Raw genomic sequence first — 21,114 nt, 5'->3', positions numbered from 1 at the left:
TCTCCTGCTGGCTGGTCAGTGTGGTGTTTACATCTCCAGAGTAAAGATAAGGAGTGTTAGAGGAATTGCATTTAGGAACTCCTGTTCCCTTAGAGTTTGCCAACGCTGAAATGGCCAACACAATATTTCCAGTTCCAAAGTCTCCCTGCAGTAAAATGTCATGAGCCAGGGTCATGACCGCTGACAGAAATAATACTCCTTGCCTTGGAGAAAACTTTTCAAGGATTTCTTCCCCTGTTGTTTCCTCTGTTGAAGCATCACAAGGTATACACTGAGTATCAAAGGGAAGTCTCAAATGGTATGGGATGCTGCAGAGCAGCACAGTATGGTGATCATGATCCAATATGATGAGTGCATAATTGATTTTAGTTGACTTTGATCAGAATGAAAGAGCGAGTACTTTCTTGTCAGACACAAAGTTTCACTGAAAGGAAATCCAGGCAGCTAATATCCCAGGTGATTTGACTTACACTAGCTATGGTAGTGATTTAGAATATTTAGAATAAAAGAAGCAGATCAGCAGGTTCATTCTGAAATTTCTACTAGACAGTTAAAATTCTAGCACTAAGAGATTTTTCTTCAGCAAATAAAGTGTCATTACGAGACCCAACAGTGTTCAGTCAGGTTGGATGATAGAGCTTACTGGCATCAATGGAACTGCCCAAACTGCCTTCTGTGATTTTGCAACTTCTTTTTCATATTAATAGAATTCTGAGGGGTCTCCCATTGCTGGATTTTCTCCTGATTGGTCCCAAGGAAGGTGATCCAGTGCATGCAATGAAATGATAACACACTCCTAGATAGTACGGCTTTTCTAGGCAGGGCTTTGCAGTGCACTTCAAAAGTGATTCCTAATTCTTAACATTTCTGAGACATAGAAATGCAGATGTTTCTAAATAGCTAGAATTTATCTACTGTTAATGCTGTTCAAGGTAATCACCAAATTCTGATAAAAATGAACCTAACATTATTAAATTTTTTTCAAGTTTTAATTACTCTTTAGAAGAAAGTCTTTTAAAATGCATTGTTTTGGAGAACTTTTGGTGGTGAACTATGCATAAGTGCTTATAGTGATATAGCAGCCTCTTAATTAGATACATCTTTCTCCTACACAAATGGACTTTGAATAAAGTATATTCCATTTTTATCTTGAATTAATCTTCCATTTAGCAACAAATTAATGTTGATCCCTTGGTTCATAACTTAGGAAACGTTCCACTACATACGTTAAATGGCTTTTTCACAAAGGCTTCATCTTCTTTTAAAAGATTACCAAAATATTCCTTCCCTTTGTTCAAATCTTTGCTGTGTATTCACGTATATATGTATGTATGAAACCATATATAATAATCTTCCCCTTAGGGTATTGTGTGTGTATTTCATAAAGGAAAAAGAGATTAACAGTACATTACAATACAAACAGACTGACTTTATGGCAATCTTGCAGAAACTTGTGCCAAACAAAAGAATAAATAACAGCTGTTTTAATCACAGCCAAATTTAAAAGATAAGGCTTGAATTTAGGTGGTCAAAATCCCAGGAAGCTGGGCAAGCATATCGTCTGCAGAAAAAGACAATGAGTGTAATAGTATGCAATGAAGTGGAAGGAAAATTTTCATATGTCTCTGTGACTTAAAAGCCTCAGTATCACCTTTAAAACCAAGTTTGCACGCAATAGCACTTACCCTCCCTGTAACTGAATACGGCCTGTACTTCAATTCTTCAGTTGCTTCTGAAACTGAGTTAGGTGACTGTCCCTTTTGGTCCCTTTTGGATGCATAACCTGTGCCTGGAGGGGCAGAAAAGATACCAGACCAAGCAGTGGCTGAACACCAACCAAGGACAACAACTGAAACCAAAGTACTAGACGTATAATCATGATTATTCCTTTGTTTTACTGAAAAGCTGTCTAGTGTCTCTGTTTTTGATTAAACATGTGAAGATGTGTTAGCCTGTCCAAAATCTTGTGGACACATTTTGAATCAATTGTAACTGATGTAAATATAGCGCTTGACTGGAAATCTGCCAGAGTTAGTGAGCTGCAACAGTTCAGACAAGATGCATTTTACCAAAAGCATGGATAAGTAATTTGGTGTCCTCTTGGGAAGGATAATATTACAGCTTCACAACATTCATGAAGTGCCTGTGTAGTGAAAGATCTAACATGATCATTAAAAGATGGATGAATGCCCTGTGAATCTTCGTCTCCTGTCATAGATCATGGCTCTTATCTAGGCAGGAGTGGGAAGAGGTGCATGTATTCACCATGACAGAGGGCACAGCAACAGCTTAGTTGTACCCATTTGACATGAGCATGTGAGCTTTCAGACATGATTTACTGTGTTTGCATAGCAATGCTAATTACTTTTTAGAGGTTATCCAGCCAAAAATATGTACGGGGTTGACAAAGCTCAGCTACAAACTTCAGCCGTGCTCTGTAGGACTTAGAGATTAGCAGTTCTATTACTCACCATGTACCAGACTTTTAAATCACAAACTGTCTCTTGTATCAGAGCTGGCATATTTTTAAGGAGGCTTTCTTCAGTGTGCAAGAGCTCTCCATCCCCAGGTGAGGAAAGGAAAGCAAGAGACCAGTATGGCTGAACTGGGACCTGCTGGTCAAACTGAAGAGCAAGAAGAAAATGCACAGGCAGTGGAAACAGGGACAGGTACCATGGGAAGAGTATTAGGAAGCTGCTAGGCTGTATAAGAATGGGGTCACGAATGCCAACGCCCAGCTAGAACTAAACTTGACTAGGGGTGCCAAAAAGAATAAGAAATGCTTCTACAGGTGCTGGGACTGATACTCTTTAATATCTTCATCAATTACGCTGACAGTGGGGTCAAGTGCACCCTCAGCAAGTTTGCTGATGACACCAAGCTGTGGGGTGCAGTCGACACACCAGAGGAACGGGATGCCATCCAGAGGGACCTAGACAGGCTTGAGCTGTGGGCCCAGGAGAACCTCATGAGGTTCAACAAATCCAAATGCAAAATCTTGGATTGAGGCAACCCCCATTACCAAAACACGCTGGGGCACAAAAGAATTAAGTGCAGCCCTGCCGAAAAAGACCTGGGGGTACTGGTGCCTAGGAAGCTGGACCTGAGCCAGCAATGTGTCCTCACAGCCCAGAAAGCCAACCATATCCTGGGCTGCACCAAAAGAAGCATGGCCAGCAGGTTGAGGGAGGTGATCCTGGCCCTCTATTCTGCCCTGGCAAGGCCTCACCTGGAGTACTTTGTCCAGATGTGGAGTCCTCAGTACGGGAGACATAGACCTGCTGGAGGATGTCCAGAGAAGGGCCACAAAAATGATCCAAGGAGTGCAACACCTCTCCTACGAGGTGAGATAGAACTGGGGCTGTTCAGCCTGGAGAAGAGAAGGTTGCGAGGTGACTTGATAGCGGCCTGTCAGTATCAAAAGGGGAGCTACGGGAAAGAAGAGAACAGACTCTTCAGCAGGGTCTGTTGTGACAGAACAAGGTGAAATGGTTTCAAGCTCAAAGAAGTAGATTTAGGTTAGATATAAGGAAAAAGTCTTTTACATGGCGGGTGGTGAGGCACTGGAACAGGTTGCCCGGAGAGGTGGTGAATGCCCCATCCCTGGAGACCTTCAAGGTGAGGCTGGATAAGGCCCTGGGCAACCTGATCTAGCTGTTTAGTCCCTGTTAATTGCATGGACTAGATAGCCTTCAGAGGTCCTTTCCAACTCTAAGGATTCTATGATTCAATGATTCTATTTTTAACAGTCTTCAGTGGCAAACAGCTATGTGATTTTAGAGATACCACTTTGTATTATTTGACACCCTCTTGGTTCTCTTGTTAAGATGAATTAGTTCTTGCCCTTATTGTTAATTAAACAGGGAGTAGCTGGGGAGTTCTAGTAGTTACCAAAGTCGTGATCCTGCTTCTATTATCTATTGCATGATATTATTGACATCTGGGTTCAGATTCTCAGCTGTGACTGAGGAGCACTCTACACAGCAAAAGATTCAATTATCCAGAGTCCTCTTCCTGCTTTCCCAAGGTGAGATGGTGCAAACCCAGAACAGCTTAGAGAAAGCCAGAATAAACTAGTAACTCAAAATAGTCAAGAGTAATACCTTCTTATAATACACTGTGTTTACGAAAAGTAGTACTTCCTGGCATGGTTCTGGGCCATCTGGGGTTTGTACTTCCCAGGATAACATTAATAGGCATTTTGTACCTGTGTTACTGTGGTTGAGGCTAATAGTAATATAACTTCTTCTGCACTGAAGACTTTGCTCCAGTGAGATTTTTTCTGAGATTTCTTTTGAGATTTCCAAGAGCTATGTTTTACTCTCCCAATGTCAGTATTAAGAGGCATTAACTTCCAAATCCTATGCACAAAAATCATTTGTCTGGCTTCAGTAAGGCTGCTTGTAGGATTCAGAATTACATTATTGAGGAATTCCAAATGATGGCATCATATTTTGTAAATATTAGTGGTCTCTAGCTCCCATAGTTTCAAGACCTGCAATGTGTTTGAATATCTAACTTTGAAACACCTGGCATGTTGCAGCTTCTCTCAGAATGTTTATGGATAAAATAGTTCAGATAAATCTCTAAAATAAAATTAGCAGGAGAAAAAAAATGTAGTTGAGGAAACTGTGAATCTGCTGGATACCATCTATTGGTGTTCCCTCTGAAGAACTGATTTTTCTTATTCTGATATTTGCCTTTTTTATAGACATTGCAAAGAAATGTAACTTAGTCAAATATTTCCAGCTCTCACTGGAGTACAGCTTGGAAGCATCATTGATTTTTTGGCTCCTTACATAGAAAGATCTTTTTTTTCACAGGCAAATAGTACAAACATTCAAACACAAATTAGAAAAAAAGCAACTTGAAGTTTAAGGTTTTGCTTTGACAATTCCCATGAAGATGTTCCTTCTATCACCTTATAATGAACAGAGAAATCATTTTAAGTTCACAGAATGTCTTTTATAACTTATTGATAGGAACTTTATAGCAGTTTGGTGTTTCGCTCTTTGTTCCTCTGTTGAAAACCAGAGAATATAATAAAATAAGTTCTATCTTTGGTCCATCGTGTCCTTTGCAAATGTCTGTTCTTTGGAGATCTGTGATCTTTTACTTGGTGTTCTCTGGCTGTTGGCTTTGTCTCCTCCAACTCTAAGCTTCTGCTCTTCAGCTTTGCTCTGTCCTCAGTTTTGGTTACATCTCCTTCCTCTGAACTTGACCTTTCATAGACTTATCTGACAACTTAGGAGCTTCTTGCCAACACATTTCTGTGCTTACATTATAAACGAAAATTTTCAAAATCAATTTCCAACAGGAGTCTACTGTGGTTTTTTTTTAAAGTTCAGCTTTGTCTTTATGCTTACACACCTATGCTTGTAGTTACTGATGTACTGACTGAGAGAAGTTACCAAATAATATGTTATTATTTAATTTTAAAATGAGCGAAACAAAGAAAATGAATTTATTACTAAGAAATTAGTTGTTCAGTTTCCCTCAAAAATGTTAGTCAAATCCTGTTTTAATGTAGCATGCTTTTTATGGCCTAAAGGTGAAAATTCCATTGTCTTCAGCAAAGCCAAGAAGATTTACCTCTGTTAATTTGACCTATCTGTTTGTGATTCTTTGGGAATTATTATTATTTTTTTAATTTGAAGTATGTTTTGACCCTGAACTTTTTGTAAATATTTAGAACTGGTTGAAAAGAGAGGCTGGTGTATGACTGTTTCTGATACAGAAATATGACTGTCAAATGTGATTGAAGAAACGGGAAGCACACCCATCAGCTGCAGTCCTCACCCCTTCCCAGTGTTTGTGGGCCCCCTGTGCTGCACTGGCATCTCCTGCACATGGGTCTGTGCAGAAAACCCATCTCAAATGCCTTCATTGCTTCTCCTCTACTCGAGGCTCTCACCCAGCCCAGCAACATTTGCCTTCTGGGAAGCTGAAGAGGTAGGAGAAAAGGAATGATTTGGGGATGGCTGCAAATGGACTGAAAGGGAGATGGCAGTAGAGATGCTCAAGTCATTCAGGACAAAGTCGCACATTTTTCTGGACACTGACAAGAGCAATCAACAGACAATGTGCTGAAAAACTAGTTTTCTGTACGTTCTATATTAGCTGACATATAAACATTTTTTGTCAGGTAAAAATAAGAACATAGTTCCTTGAGGTAATTCTTCCAGACATCTCAACTACACTGACTTATTAAGCAGTCTCATTAACAAAAGTAGAGTCTATCCAGCAAATGCAGGACTCTTTCCAAATTCATACAATCTTTACAAATGTGCTTGAGTGGCAATAAAAATAGAATTGTGCACACATCTTGGTTTCTGTGTGGCTACAACATTTTCCAGCAAATTTTTCATTCCTTCTCACTGATTCAGTATGCCACAAAGTACAATACACCATGGAAAATACAAGCTGAGGGTTCAGAATTGCCTGACAGCCAACCCAGAACTGCAGAGAAAAACTGGAATGGTGAGAAGCTATGTTTTTCAAGCAATTTTTGTAATTTGTAATAATTTCAGAATTAGCAATACCACAAAGAAGGATGTTCTGAATTTAAACATAAGGGATAAATTAAGCCAGTGAGGCTGTAACTAGCTGAGAATCCGATCTAGGATTTTAGTAATGACAGTGTGAAGATACTCCCCACTCTGTCAAAAGATTTAACAGTATCTTGCCCTCATAACTATTTTTTTTTCAATAAAATAAATATGCAGTGTGTTGCTTAGCTTTAAAAAATTAATGTACGTTTCAACATTATTTCAGTCCAGTGCAGAGAATACTTTTAAGCATCATGTTCAAAATTATTTTCTGTGGATCGCAGGGTAACTGTTAAAATTTATGACTAAAATAAAAATTAATTCATTAGAGAGCCAACATTCATATTTTGTAGCTCAGTCATTGCCTCCTGTATACATTAAAACACGTTTAAGGAAAACATTGTCTTAGGAAAATAAGTGCTGACTGTTTGCTTTGGTTCTGAAGCCTTCAAAAAAAAGTGTTTACTTAAAAGTGTGTATTGATTATAGGAAAGGAGACAGTAACATCTGGGGTCCACTTAAAGCTAAGCACAAAGAAAACTTCAAAGCATATTGCATGACTTCATGCTCCCATTTAGTTTACATGTTCACTCTCAGGAAGTATATGCCTCCTTTCTTTCCTTATGTCAGGGGCTTAAAGAGCTTACACTTGTGATATATGTAATTGCATTAGAAGCCTTCCAGGAGATAGTATGGTCCAGTTCTTTATGATGCTTCCTTAATTCAGACAAAATGACTCTATTTGTCTCTTGAAGTGCTTCAGAGAGACAAAGTTCTATAAACAATATGAGCTCATTTAATGACAGTAAGCATGTTAGTTGAAGGGACAACTAATTTAGAAGGCTCTAAAATAAAAATAATTAGATATTCTTCCACAATTACTACATAAATGCAGGCAAAATAAGAAAGTGTACTGAGAGCTGCAGCAAGTTTGACCCCTTATGTGTCGATGCTTACTTCGTGCCTGATGAGTGTTTCCATATTTCTTTCTCTTTAAAAAATCTCGTTTGTGGCACCAGAGCCAAAAATATTGTAACACTGTCCTGTTTACCTTCCCTATGGATTTTACTTGGTTTGCTTCGTTGCTTGTTGAATGATTTAAGCCTCATCTGAGCTCGCAAATGTGTGCATTTCCCTTATTCTTAACTCTATCCTGTTGTTTTGTAAATAGTGACTCTGGATACATGTGAGTTGTTGACAAAAACTTACAGATTTTAATGCGAGAGAAGATTCTGGACCAATCTGCTCACTACCTGGCACCTCCTAGCCTCCTTAGGATTTTTAGTTGCCCACACATTCATGCCCTGATGTACGCCAGTGAGTTTGAGGTGGTGCTGTTCCCTGGAAGTGCATACGGAGCTGTTTCTTACCTCAAAAGTGACCCTGCCAGAACAAATGCAAAAGAGAAACACAGCTTTTCCAGAGCCTTTCTTGAGAGTTCCCTCACTGCCACAGATGGCTCTCTGAGGACGAACCTAATGAATGCAGCAACCAGCATTGGTACAGTCCCAGACTTTCGATAGAATCTAATGCAATTGTGCTCCCCCATTTCCTTTTCATTCATATGACTCTGTTTCATTTTTGCTTGCTACTTGGGCTAACACCCTAGGTAGCTGCCTGTACCCAGCTGCAGAATGAAATGTGTCTGCCTCATGCCTACTGTACGGCTTAACCAAGTAACTCATGCCATACAGTAGTATGTCCAGGGCCATCATATATATTGATTTTACATTCTGTCTGGGTGGAATCTGAAGGGTTTACACTGGATTTTGGGGTTCTCAGCTATCCAGCAATATCTCTGGATGACTGCCAGACAGAATTTTTTTGAGACATCTACTCAGCATGAGTAGAAAAACAATACAGTGCACAAGCAGTGAGCCTGATGCTCCTGAAGGCCCTGACCATCATTAGGATGTATGTACAGATTCCCTGGGTTCAGTGCTCAGGCACAAAGCATTTATACTGTACATGCACAATAGATCAAACATTTCCTGGAAGAACGGAGTTTCCTCCGGTACAGTGCATGCTCCATGTGCTTGTGTTTCTTCCTGGAAATACTTGGTCTTCCCTAGATGTGTGGATGTGTTTCATATAAAATTAATTGTGTTTAAGCAAGCATCAACAAAACAGAAAATTTGTCACCTCTAATAACAAAATGAGTTTAAGATGTGGCTACTCACAGGCATAACTTCTGCCTGCTGCAGGCCATGTCTAGACATTTTTTTATTCTGCCCATAGCCATTGTGACTTATATCTAACATATTCTGCCGTGATTGCTCATCCTTAAGTCTTAAGAATTCAAAACCAGCATATTCCGCTGCCTCTTAATCTATGAGAAAAGAATCCTCTTCCAATTTACTTGAAAAAAAAAAAGGGGGGGGGTAACAACATACTCTTGTTAGCGTTAATCATTTGGGAATCCCTGCTGCCCTTTGGGAACAGCTTTGTTAGGACAATGAAGACAAAATAGAGTCCCTTTCAGATTTTGACAGATGCATTTAAGCCATGTAGTGCACTGTCCCTGTTGTATCAGGCCAGTGCTGAAGTGATGTGATTGCCAGCATGGAGAGGAGGTCTGGGTCGTGTCCCCAGAGGTCATCGTTGCCAGCAGGCGATACCTAGCAAGCATATTCCCTGCTCTCCACTATCTCAAAGGGTCTGATTGTGAGAGCCCCCCCACTGACACGCACAAACAGAGAGAGATTATTCTGCAATCTCCATGCTCAGCCGCAGGGCAGTCACAATGTGGTCCTTGTTGTAGATGGGGGTCTTCTGTGCCACTGACGAAAACGTTGCGTCAGAGAGCTGAAGAAGACAAGGTGAAATGCATTTTCAGATGCTGCAGGTAACACTGACATGCAGGCTTCAAAGCTGAATGTCCTGACTGCAGCTAGCACCTTGATGAACTGAAGATGAGTTATGAATAAATAAAGAAAACCCTTTTATGTCTTGCAAGTCCTTTAAATCTTATAAGTTTTTTCTCTATTAAATCTTTAATCCTAAGACTTGTTAAACAAGTCTTTTTGGTCCAAAAAAAAGTGTTTTCAGAGATAAAAAGGATCTTTGGAAATAAAATTAATCATTTACAGAAGTATCATTTGCAGAATGTTTTGTGGAATACAAAGGCATACAAAGTACTGACTGTAGCTGATACCGTAATGTGATAGCTCAGCTTATTTTCAAACAGAGCTTTGTAACAGACCAATGAGATTAATATGATTTTAGAATTCTGCTAGGCAACAGGATGAAAAAAATACCACTGAAATTAAGTTGCATTTTGCATCTCACTCAAAGACTCTGTTGCAATAGAGGCTTGTGACACCTCAGTGCAAATAATGAGCATGGTAGGTTAAATGCTAGATGTTAGGGAAAGAAAGATGAAACTTTAAGGTCCACTGCCTACATTTTTCCTAACATCTGCAAGATAATCAGAAACAGAAGTAAGCAGATGGAGTTGAGGGATGTTGCCTGAGATATACCCCTCTCTGTGATTAGAAGCCACTGAGCACAAAGAGAAGGAAGCAAGCAGACAGCAAACTGGGTCAGCAGGAAGGAAGCAGAAGACAAGAGATTTGGGGGAAGAGTGCTGGCTAAAAACAAGCCATGAACTGTGCACAGAGGTAGTATTTCCATTTGCTGGAAATACTCTGCCTGGAGCTTTTACACATTTGAGGAAAAAAGAAAAAGGAAACACTGGTACATGACTGCTTCCTAAAAATTCAGAACAGACAAAAACATAGTTCTTAGCTACGAGGAAGAAATGTTGTTTCCCTGCCAATGCAAGGTACTATCTCCCTTTTTACATTCAAGAAGAGTTAAGGAGAAAGAGAGTAATTATTTATTTTGTCAGAAGTTGATTAATAGTTATGATAAACTGTAAGACAGAAAGATTGGGGACAGACAACAACAAAGTACTCTGCTGCTGTTGTGTTATTCTGGCACTACTGACTTCACTGGAATGAGTGGGTACACTGATAGAATGATTGCAATATGAAAAGGTGGCTTTTGGTGCCCAAATGGCCAGGATAATTTGTTTCCTGCATCTTCCCCTTTCCTGTGGATGTGACTAATTGTGATGAACTTAATTCAGGACTCACTGAATTAAATCAAACATAATGATCCAGAAGAATAAGATGTCCTGTCTCTGTGTAAACTAGGATTAAATGCTTGTTTTAACTACAAGGTGGCTTTATTGCTCTCTGTCTGTTTTATGGATTCTTTACCACCCATTACTTAATTAAACTGAAAACACAAGCCTAGCTTTCTCATTAGTCAGCCCATGAGCAATCATTAGGTGTCACTGAACCAGTTCTTCATGCAGTGTGACTAACCTCTGCTTTGGGGATAGGATAAGAAGTGCTTATTGGATTTACCATGGCTATCCTGAAATCAGAGTGTGCTGGCAGACCCCCAACAGCTCACTACTGCTCGATATACAGAACATAAATAATACGTTTAGTGGGCCTGCTTTGCTCTTGCATTTTATCAGCAATACAAACACAACAAAACTGCAAACTAGAGTCACACGCAGTTGAATCAGCTTCCTTGTGTCCCATGGAAACACCCCACTTCTTTGCAAAAACGCTCTCTACGCGATACCATCATGTTTTTCCCTACTGGCACTCTTCAACCCTTTCTTGTGTGACTGATGCCCAGCAACAGAAGGGTTCTTTGATAACACTGACCATTGTAGTATACTTTTCCCTTCTTTCATTTTCTTTTGTTTTCAAGTATTTTGGTTTGTGTCTGCACGGGTTTTTGTTTTGTTTTGTTTATAACTACATCCTGAAAACAGTTTCACCTCAGTGGAGTCACTGTAATTTTTGTTTGGTGTTTCATCTTTTTCTACCAGTGTTTTCCATCTAGGAAGCCAGGATCTGAGACCCCTCCTGCATTCAGTTTTAGTCAGCCATTCACATTAGCTCACCACTGCCTGTGTGTGTGAGAGACCAGAGGAAATGGAGCATGAGCTTTGCGATTGGTCCTTGTCTAACGAGACTGCTGTTCAAATTTTCTGTAAGAACAACAGACTTGGCTTAGTAGAAAAAAAAATTATCCTTGTAAACTTCTCTATAGACACTAAGGAAAAGGGCAAACAAACCAGAAAGCCTCAAGGGTGAGAAAGATATAAGGAACATAGGTTTCCTGCTACCAGAGTTCCCAAGTGACAGGCAACCTGGGCTTGTTGAGCTATTTCTGAGACAGGCATGCTGAGTCAGTACTCGTTGTGTCCTCCAAGAATGAATTAAAAGCAGTGAGGAATATGCTTTGTTTCCTCAGTAGGAATTCTTTCCTTTTTCCTGAAACTGTTTTCAACAGCTTTGAGTGGAGGAAGTGAAGACAACTGCTATTATCACATAAAACAACACCACTTCCTCCAGGACAGAAGCTCCAGGTATATGGGTCAAAATGGCAGCTAGAGAACTTTTCCAGAACATGAGACTGAGAATAACTGGAGAAGAATTGTACCAGACCACCTGGAAGCAAGCTTGTTGTAGATGGGGGTCTTCCATGCCACTGACGCATCAGTTGTTTACCAATAAGAATAAACCATACCTGCCTGATCTTTCTTGTTACAGGAATTTTACACTGTGATTTAATCTGGGCGGAGATAACAAGTTTCAAATATGAGATTCTCAGGAGACTTTGTTCAGTTGATTTTCAAAATAAGCTCCATACTTTTAATATTGTTGTAAATACATGTTAATTACCCAGTAACCTTTGACGTATTTGGTAAAGCTGGTTGTCACAGCAGTTGTTGCCATGTTCCGTGATCTGTTTTGCATTTAGCTTTTTGGTACGGTAATATTACAGAACTCACTGTGAGGAGAAAAGAAACAACTCACCAAGCCTCTTTCTTCCTAATATGGTGAAATGAAAAGCCTTGGTTTGAGTTAGCTGTTAGAAGTGCTGATGGAGTCAAAGCCCAGGGATCAGTCTGGTGTGGTGCCCGAAGAGCACAAGGGTCATGGTCAAGACTCACACTGGGAGGGCAGGAAGTGTTTAAATTCCCTGACCATGACTAAGTGATGGGAGGCAGCAAAGTGAAAACAAAAAGGGAAAATCTGTGCTCATCCCAGCATGCCTTTGACTCCAGCACAGCGAGAGTGTTATTTCTGCGACTGCTGCTCTGGGCTGTGCTCTACAGCAGATGTGCAGGCTTATTTTTTAACAAAACTTTAGGCCAAGACTGGTATCGATACACAGTGAGCAGCAGTGTGGGGGGCTCAGGCAGAGCTCCAGGCTACAGAGGAAACGGGGGAGGGACACCAGCCCTTGGCATAGGCTTTCTCCTTGCACAGCCCTGAGTGGAAAGGGGCCCCAAAGGCCTTGAGAGTGCCAGGAAGCTTTGCCTTTTTCCTTATTTGTGTTCGCTATCACCTCTCAAACAAAGGAGCAAAACTTCTCATAGCAGTGAGCAATTGGCTAGCAAGGACTGCTTCCCCATCCCAGCCCTCTCCCCACTGACTGCATAATTTTGCTGGCTGCTTCTCAGGGGTTCGGATTCTCCTAGTTAACATCTCTGCTTCAGGACACTTGGCGCAATACTCATGGTATCTGTGAGGCCCGCAGTTTTGTTTCTTTGCTGGTGCTGAAGTAGGGAAGAGAGAAATGTGAATCCAGACAAAAAGATCCCAGACCCTATACCCACTGCAGCGATGGTTTATTGGTGGGTACGTCAGTCACCTGAGTCTTGTTGAACAAACACTGAAAAGCTCACGTCCCCGCCGCAGGAGACTGTGTGGAAAGCATCCAATAGCTTTAAGCACATGTGTGTCACAAATTCTTCTCACTTTCCATGACTGGGGCTCATCCTAATTAATAACAGTTTCAGTGTTGTGCTTAAAAACAGTCACTTGCTGTTTGTGAGAAGAGAAGATAAAAGCACTGAAGGTGGCACCTCTCTTCCTGGAGGATATTTGTCTCCACAGCACAACAGCATATTTTTGTCTGCTGAAGTTTGGTCACCCATCTGAAAGCTTTGCTTCTTGGCAGCTGGCTAGTAGCACACAGGCAGGTTTGCATCCAAATTGTCCGTGTTACCCCCTGCTGTGTCTGGGCTCAGCAGTAGCATGGAAGGAACTGCCTGTGTCCACCCAAGTGATAGGAGCAGGCCCCGGGACCACAGGTCTAGTCAGCTTCATCATATAGTGTGGTGTTTGTACATCTATTATGAGACCTTGGATAAGGAGGAAAATACTGAAAAGGAAGCGTTTTTTTTTTTAATGGAGTAAAAGTGATGTTTGTGGTTTTAAACAAAGGGCTGTTGGCAGGATGATGCCATAAAGGAAAGGAAGAGAAAGGGAAACTGCATTTGAATTAATTCAGATAAGTGAAGGCCAGAAGACCTTATGACATAATTTTCCATTAACTCCTGTAGTCTAGCTCTCTAGTCATAATTATGTTACCTCTTGACTCCTTTGTACAAATATTGTGGTGGTTTGTATTACTTTTTACTGTAATTACTGTAATTACACTTGCAAAAGCTGTTTACAGTATTGCAGCTGTAATAATGTGACAGAACAAAGTTAGATGATAAGACTTTGTGGTGGGTATTTCATAAAATTTTCTGTGAAATTATATAACTGTCTTCAGCTGTATGAATTTACAATGGGAAAAGACAAGAACAGAGAAACAAGGGACAAGTTTGTTGGTTTACCAACAATCCAAAATCGAAATCTTCTGTTTGTCCTAAAACTTTTAATTTCACTTCTAAGACAAATATTTTTAATATTTTATTTATTTTAAAGTTGTTTAAAAAATTTAAACAGAATTTTCAAACAGAAAAAGTAATTCTTCTTCTGTACTAAAATATCTCAGGTTTTTCATATTTTTGTTTATAATATGCACGGTTAGTGGGGACAAGATGAGTTTGTAATATATTTCAGTGTTCCCAAGTCTGATTATTTTTCCCCAAAGTATTTCAGTGAGTAAGCAAACCAGGAAGAGAAAGAAAGAAAAGCTGAGGCACAAAGAAGTTAAAATGCTTTTTCACTGTTTCATTAGATGAGTAGCAGTATTAGAAATAGAAATTGCATCTCTTAAATTCCCCTCTAGGGTGTAAAGCATTAAAAGTCATTAAAGAGAGAGACTGTTAGATGAAAACACATCTCCAGTCATGACTTTTATGAGCAACAGAGATGACGAAGACCACCAGAACTGTGCACTTTGCCTCCAACATCTTGTTCCCAGCCTTCCTGGTACAGTCACATTTGAAGCCCTAGCTGCATGTCTAGTCTGTATGTTAGAAAAGTAAAGTATTTTTAGTTTTCATCGCTGTCTCTTTTCAGAAAATCTCTTCCTCGTTGCCGAAGAATTAACAGGATGCTTTCCAACGAGTCAGTGCCAACAAATCCTCCAGCATTCACTCGCTCCAACTCCCAGGCCTCCATGGACAGCACCTCCATGGAGGACTTCTGGTGCGAAGTGGAGAGCATCAAGGAGAGCAGCGAAGATGGGCCTGAAGAAGCAACGCTCTTGGAGTTCAAACCTGCTGATGGTAAGCACATAAACACCACTTCTTCTCCACACCTTAGCATTTCCTGATCTCTTTGCTGATGCTTTTCTCTCTTTCCCTAGTATGAGCAAGATTAAAATCCAGATTAGTTTGAGTCAGGAAATAGAAGCACTATAAGAAAACTTTATCTCCAGTATTTAATAATCTAAACCAAAACCCATTAAAGGGCAGAAAAGCTCAATTAATATATTGGAATTTTCCACTTTCTGGCTTTTGGTAGGATATAAAGCAGAAGTTATGAAAGTCTTGAAGCAGTTTTTAGATAGATATCATTTTGTGCTAGCAAAAGTTTGGTAGCTGCCTCTTTCTCTGAGATTGATTCAAGGAGAGATTAGAGATGAGTCTGAATATAAAGATGCCTACACTGTTCACCCTCCTTACTTGTTAAAACTCACTGATCGCTTATATACATTATGTTGAAGGTTTTACTTCTTTCACTTCTTTATTCTGTTGCCTTAACATTTCCCCTTCCTCTTTTTTGTAATGTGTTTGGAATAAGGTAATAATTTGCAGCATCTGGTACAAGGCTATGTTAAGAAAAATATCACCAGCAGATCAAGAGATGTGACCCTTCTGTTCCACTCAGCACTGGTGGGGCCGCACCTGGAGTGCGTGTCCAGTTCTGGGCTCTCCAGCACAAGATGAGATTGTGAATATCATGGTGTCTCCCTCATGCAATTATCATTGTGAACGATGTGTCCCTAACTTGTACCCAGCATCAGGGTAAAGTCGCAAACCTGTGAGCTACCAAGTCAGTTAAGTTAGGAGGACCAGGAAATGCAGGAACCTATTTTACCAGTTCTCAAAAACTTTTCTGTTGCTCTCGTCACTGCTCAGCTAAATCTTCACACCAATGCAAACTATGCTGTAGTTCCATATTATCCTTCATCTGATTTTACCTCATTACATTGCATTGATTTTTTCCTCTCTGTCCTGAATTAAAAATGAGACTGCAATGTAAAATATAATACATCTCCACACTTCATTTACCTTTATATTGTTATTTTAAACACTTATGTAGTACAAACACCCTCACACAAGCAGGGAGTTCTTTTTCTAGCTATTAACTTCAGTAATATATTCAGTCTAAGATTATAAATCTTGGAAATAATCATGAGTTCTATTAAGATACTAATAGGTTAATACTCCTTGCCAAGGATCAAAACACTGAGAATCAATGTGGAAGTTTATAAGTTTGGGATATTTGGGCTTATATCAAAAAAAAAGGCACACATCTTTTCTAGCAGCCTCTGAGAGCAAAAGAAAACTACCAGCCAGTGGGTCTTCTCTATTATCTGTTTATCTTCTGATGGAGCAGGATCAGCAACAGTGTCAAGACCCTGCTGTATGAGTAGCTATGACTATAAAAGTACTATTTTTAAAAACAGTATAGGTTTATTAGCTCTTACTTTAGCTTATTTTCATAAACTTCTTGAGAGTTTTTCTGATTGGTCTATTGTTTGTGAGTGGCTGGAACAGAAAAAGGGAAAAAGCCAGAGAAAACAGTCACAAGGGTGGCTGGTAAACAGACAGAATTACGTGTCTACTTTACTATCTTTCATTGCATCATGAAAACCATGTTTGATTAAAAACAAAATTCTTGGAAACTCTTTGTCAGGACAAAAGCCAAAATGAAAATAATTAAGAAAATGAAACGTGAATGGTTGTGGCTAGGACAGCGGCACACAGAAATGAAAGGAGGGCTCACGATCAAAACTGATGGAGGAGGAACGGAACAGCCTGACATCCTGTCTCCACTCTGATCCTTTCTGCATCTACGATCTGTTTCATGGCATACAGGACTGGTCAAACACCAGCCTAACACAAAGGTGTATTTTTAGAGGCAGACGTTTTTGTAGAGCTCTGTGAAGAGGCAAGGCAGTTGACCATGAAGTCAGAGGTGGCACCTGTGTAGGCTCTTTCACTTGCCCCGACCAACCAAGCCTGTAATTCTCTTTTTTGTGTATCAAACTGTCAAAGTGAAGTAAACTGGTGTCTATCAATCTACCTGCAGTCCAACTGCATCAAGAAGAGGTGATAGAGTGAGAAGATGAGCATGCCATTAACACCAGTGCTGCAAGAGGAACAATGAGTGTATAGACAAATTGTTTTACAGAACAGTCTGAAATTAGTCCATTTCCTCTCTGATTATCTGTAATAGCATTCATTCAGTCAAAGCTGGAATACAATTATTGTTTGGATTGCCTTGTTTCAAGCAGTGTATTGCTGAACCAGGATCAGTCACAGGCAGAATAAAAATGAAGGCCCTTAAAATCTCCTCTGTGGTAAGAGATTTAAAAAGACTATGATAGTTTACTTTAGAAAGCAGATAAATGAAAAGGCAGTGACAACAAAATTTAAAACTACTAAGTGAGTCAGAGAAGGTAGATTGGAAGCATCTTCCTGTTCTACAGTGACAGGGAATATTCATTTAATGTAGCAGGTAGCAGTAGCAAGCTGAAACCCAAAGAAAGAAAACACTGTTTCACACTGCATATAATCTCACTGTGGAACCAGTTCAGCAGTCGGCATTAAGCAGGACACAAAAATGTATTAGTCACGGATCTGGGTGTCCAGAAACCCTGAGGCATATAGCCAGTCTTTAACTAATAGAAATCAGGATTATATCTAGAAGTTAGCTATTTCTGCACCTTGCACCTCCACCTCTTTGATGCCTACCCCTACTTGTTCTTTAGTGGGTGCCTCTGGCTCTTAGTCATTTTGTCCAAACACCTATTGGGCTGTGTGGACATCAAGCTTCTCTCCATGGGTCACCTTTCCAAAGCGTCTGATTGCCAGCTGATGTAGGGTTTTTAAGCATCTTAAGTCTTTTTATCATTTGTGTGCTAATACATTGTTGTATTGTGTATAATAATTCAGTATTTTTGCTTACTTGAATTAGAATACCAGTTTAATGTCTAACTGCATGGCTTCATCAATATAACACGGTCTAAGTGGTAACTGAGGGGGTTTATTCTCTTGAATGAGGAGTAAGCCTTTAGCAAGCTTGCTGTGTCAGGCTGCCTTCATCACATGAACAGGTTATTGTACAAGTTAAAAATACCTCCTCTGATCTTTTCCTAAGCCTCCCTTGTGCAGACACTGCCAAACTGAGAGCTGGTAGTATGGTGACAAAAACTGAATTAACTTGCAGTCTTGGCTTAATTAAGATTGGAAGTGGAGCCTTCTGGAGGTAGAGGCAAACACAGCAGTCCTCCATGCTACCTCCCTTCCTTCCTGCCCTTCTCTCCTTCTCCATCAAGACCATGATATGCTCTCTTCCTCCACAGAAGGGGAACTAGAGGCTGAGTGGCTGCAGGATGTAGGTTTATCTACGCTGATCTCGGGAGCTGAGGAGGAGGATGGCCAAGCCCTGCTGTCCACTCTGACCCGAACACAAGCTGCTGCCGTACAGAAGAGGTACAACACCTACACTCAGACACTGAGGAAGAAGAACAAGCATACAGTCCGGGATGTGCGAGACATCTTTGGCACCAGTGACTCTTCTGTAAGTAGCTAATGAATTTGAAAGAATGCTTTTGAGCTTAATTTTTTTATGCATTTCACAAGTAGCCCATGAATGCTTCTACCAGACAGGAATCTTTTCTGCTGACAGTATACAGCCAGCCAATAGAAGTTCCTGACACTAAGTCCAGGCTTTTCATGCTGTATTTGCTACATTTTGAGAGGAAGGAAGAAACCAAATAGATGGCAGACAGTTTTGCAGCTAACCTGCAACACGCTGCTGTATCTGTTGCCAGCCCTTCTCCTGAAACCTCCTTCCAAGACTAACATTTACTCCCTTATTTTTTGGAACTTGATGAGTTACTCTTGGCAGTTGTTCAAATTTCTTCTAACTTCTGGGGACGCTTGCTATTTTCTCAGCAGTCCCAGTGGTAAAGTAAAGCTTCTCTAATGAAGCAACTGGGGTTCAAATATGCATAAGCAATTAAACACCTGCCAGCACAATTGAAACTGGTACGCTGGCAGTTACTTTTCACTTACATAGCCAACAAAAATCTATTAACTAGTCATTTATTTCACAGCTTCAGAAACAAGCATTGCCCCTGGTTGCTTCATCCACTTTTCCCCAAGGATAGCTCTAAAAGCACCAATCCTGATCCCTTCACGTTTTGATTTAGGTGAATGCAGTCAGCCGTGCGAATTTAGCCCAAAGCAACATGTTTGATTTTGGATGAGTGACTCGTGATACCTTATTAGAGGACCACCAATAAGCTCACAAATTCACCTTTAAAATTAAAGTTTTTTGTCATTACAAAAATCTAGGAAACTTTTTATCTGAAAATGCTTTATGCTTTTCTGTTTGTCCTACTTTTTCCTCAAGAACTGGCATCCTGAATGAATTAAAAAAAAAAAAAAGGGAAGGGGGAGGGAAGGAACAAAAATGTAGGTGCATAATTATTTTAAGATTACAAAAATATAATGCCTAGTGGAATTAATTTGCCACCACTTAAAGTACCTGAGCTCTTTAGAGCCTCACCTCTATGTGAAAGACGTATCCGCCAGTTATTTCCAGAAGCACCCAGTAGTTTCCTGTGGGCAGACTTTCCTGCATGAGAAATGTTTTGCATGTTTGCATGAACACTGAACTGCTGATGGCACTTCTTATTGGATTAGCACGTTTCTTCTTCTTCAAGTATCTGTAGACCTTAAAGCATTTATAATTTTTAATAATGCTATCAAAGTTTAAGTTTTCTAATGAATTTAAATCAGGCAAACAATTGTTGTAACTCAGATGAGCACACTACTGATCTTTTTTTGACTTGCTAATTTTTCTCTGCTATTTTTCACTTGCTAAAGGAATAAGAAACTTCCCGTTCATTGTCCTTTAATTCGTTGTTTTACCTCCTCAGAAATTCAGCTATCTTACTTGTTCTGCATTGTGAGAACCTGAAAAAAAAGAGTGAAAAAGTAATTAAGACTTCTAATTCTTCTTCCCACAAAAATATGCAGTTCTACAAGGTGCTTGCCTAAGCGTTAAACACAGATGATACACAAACACAGCTGCAGAACACCATCACCACCCTCCAATGGACTACAAAGCAGATTGTATTTCTAAAAGCCTGCAAGGTTCCCAACACCCTTTGGATATTCCAATTGACCATTGCTCCTATCTCTGCTGCTTATTGTAGGATTTAGAAAACCCATCCTAATTATCAGCTCCTGGGGGATAGATGGATGAGTAGGTGCATTTGCAGAATGTAGCAGACAAGAATTTAGGGGGTGTTAGTGTCCCAAGCTGAGGTTGCCGTATCCTGAGCAGCTCTGTGTGAGGCAGTGCCAGCTGAAGCAGGTCCTCACACTCAAGCTGAGTGGGCATGGCACTACAGCTGCCAGCAAATCTTTGCGATGAATTGGTTCCGGAAAGTGATCTAGACTAAAAAAGGCCAGCCAAAAAACAAGAGCAGCAGGGGACAGTGAGGGGCAAGTCTTTTCAGCACAGCTGCTGAAGAGATACTGGTATAAAGACCAGGAGGTTCTTTGCTCTCCCATCCTGTTTTGTTGTGGTTTTTTTTTAATAGGAAGTGAGAGCAGGTGGGGCAGAAGTAAACATGTTACAAATAGCAAAACAGCTCTAATTGCTTCAGGTAACTCTATAATCCTCCCCATTAGGAGGATGGATTTACACCTTCTTCCCAACAGCCTAAGCATTACAGAAGCCCAGAGGGATAGAACACAAGGTGGATTACTCTTTTCAGTGCCTAATGATGAGAGGTGATTAGCTCACTACGGTCACCTGAGATGAGATTTACAGGACCACTGAAGCTGTATAAATAGTTGACATCCCCCCAGGTAGGGCAGGAAGAGAGAGCCTTATTTTCTTCTCTCTGTTCTGAAAATGTTTGCTTGTTGAACTGGCTTTTTCTGTTACTGCCTGGTGGCCAGCTCCTGTGTGGATCGACACTAAGCAAAGGGTGCTAGGACAGGAGCATTCCCTCAACAGCCCAAAGTGACAGAAGTGTAAGGAAATGAAGCTAAATTTCCATAGTTTTTCTTCTACTATGAAGGTGCAGTGAATGCTGAGGG

General features: G+C 40.3%; 1 protein-coding gene across 2 annotated transcripts in view; it reads left to right on the top strand.

The window, feature by feature from the left end:
- Nucleotides 1-21,114, top strand: part of ARHGAP28 (Rho GTPase activating protein 28) — a 76,504-nt gene that overhangs the window by 27,442 nt on the left and 27,948 nt on the right. For both annotated transcript variants that reach the window (XM_021386620.1, XM_021386621.1), the window contains 2 exons: nt 14,840-15,048; nt 18,357-18,574. In XM_021386620.1, the coding sequence (XP_021242295.1) occupies nt 14,840-15,048; nt 18,357-18,574 (427 nt within the window). The remainder of the gene's footprint in view (nt 1-14,839; nt 15,049-18,356; nt 18,575-21,114) is intronic.

The sequence above is a fragment of the Numida meleagris genome, chromosome 2 (genome assembly GCF_002078875.1).
Source record: "Numida meleagris isolate 19003 breed g44 Domestic line chromosome 2, NumMel1.0, whole genome shotgun sequence".
In the NCBI taxonomy this organism is placed as follows: Eukaryota; Metazoa; Chordata; class Aves; order Galliformes; family Numididae; genus Numida; species Numida meleagris.
This window is presented reverse-complemented; position numbering and strand designations above follow the sequence as displayed.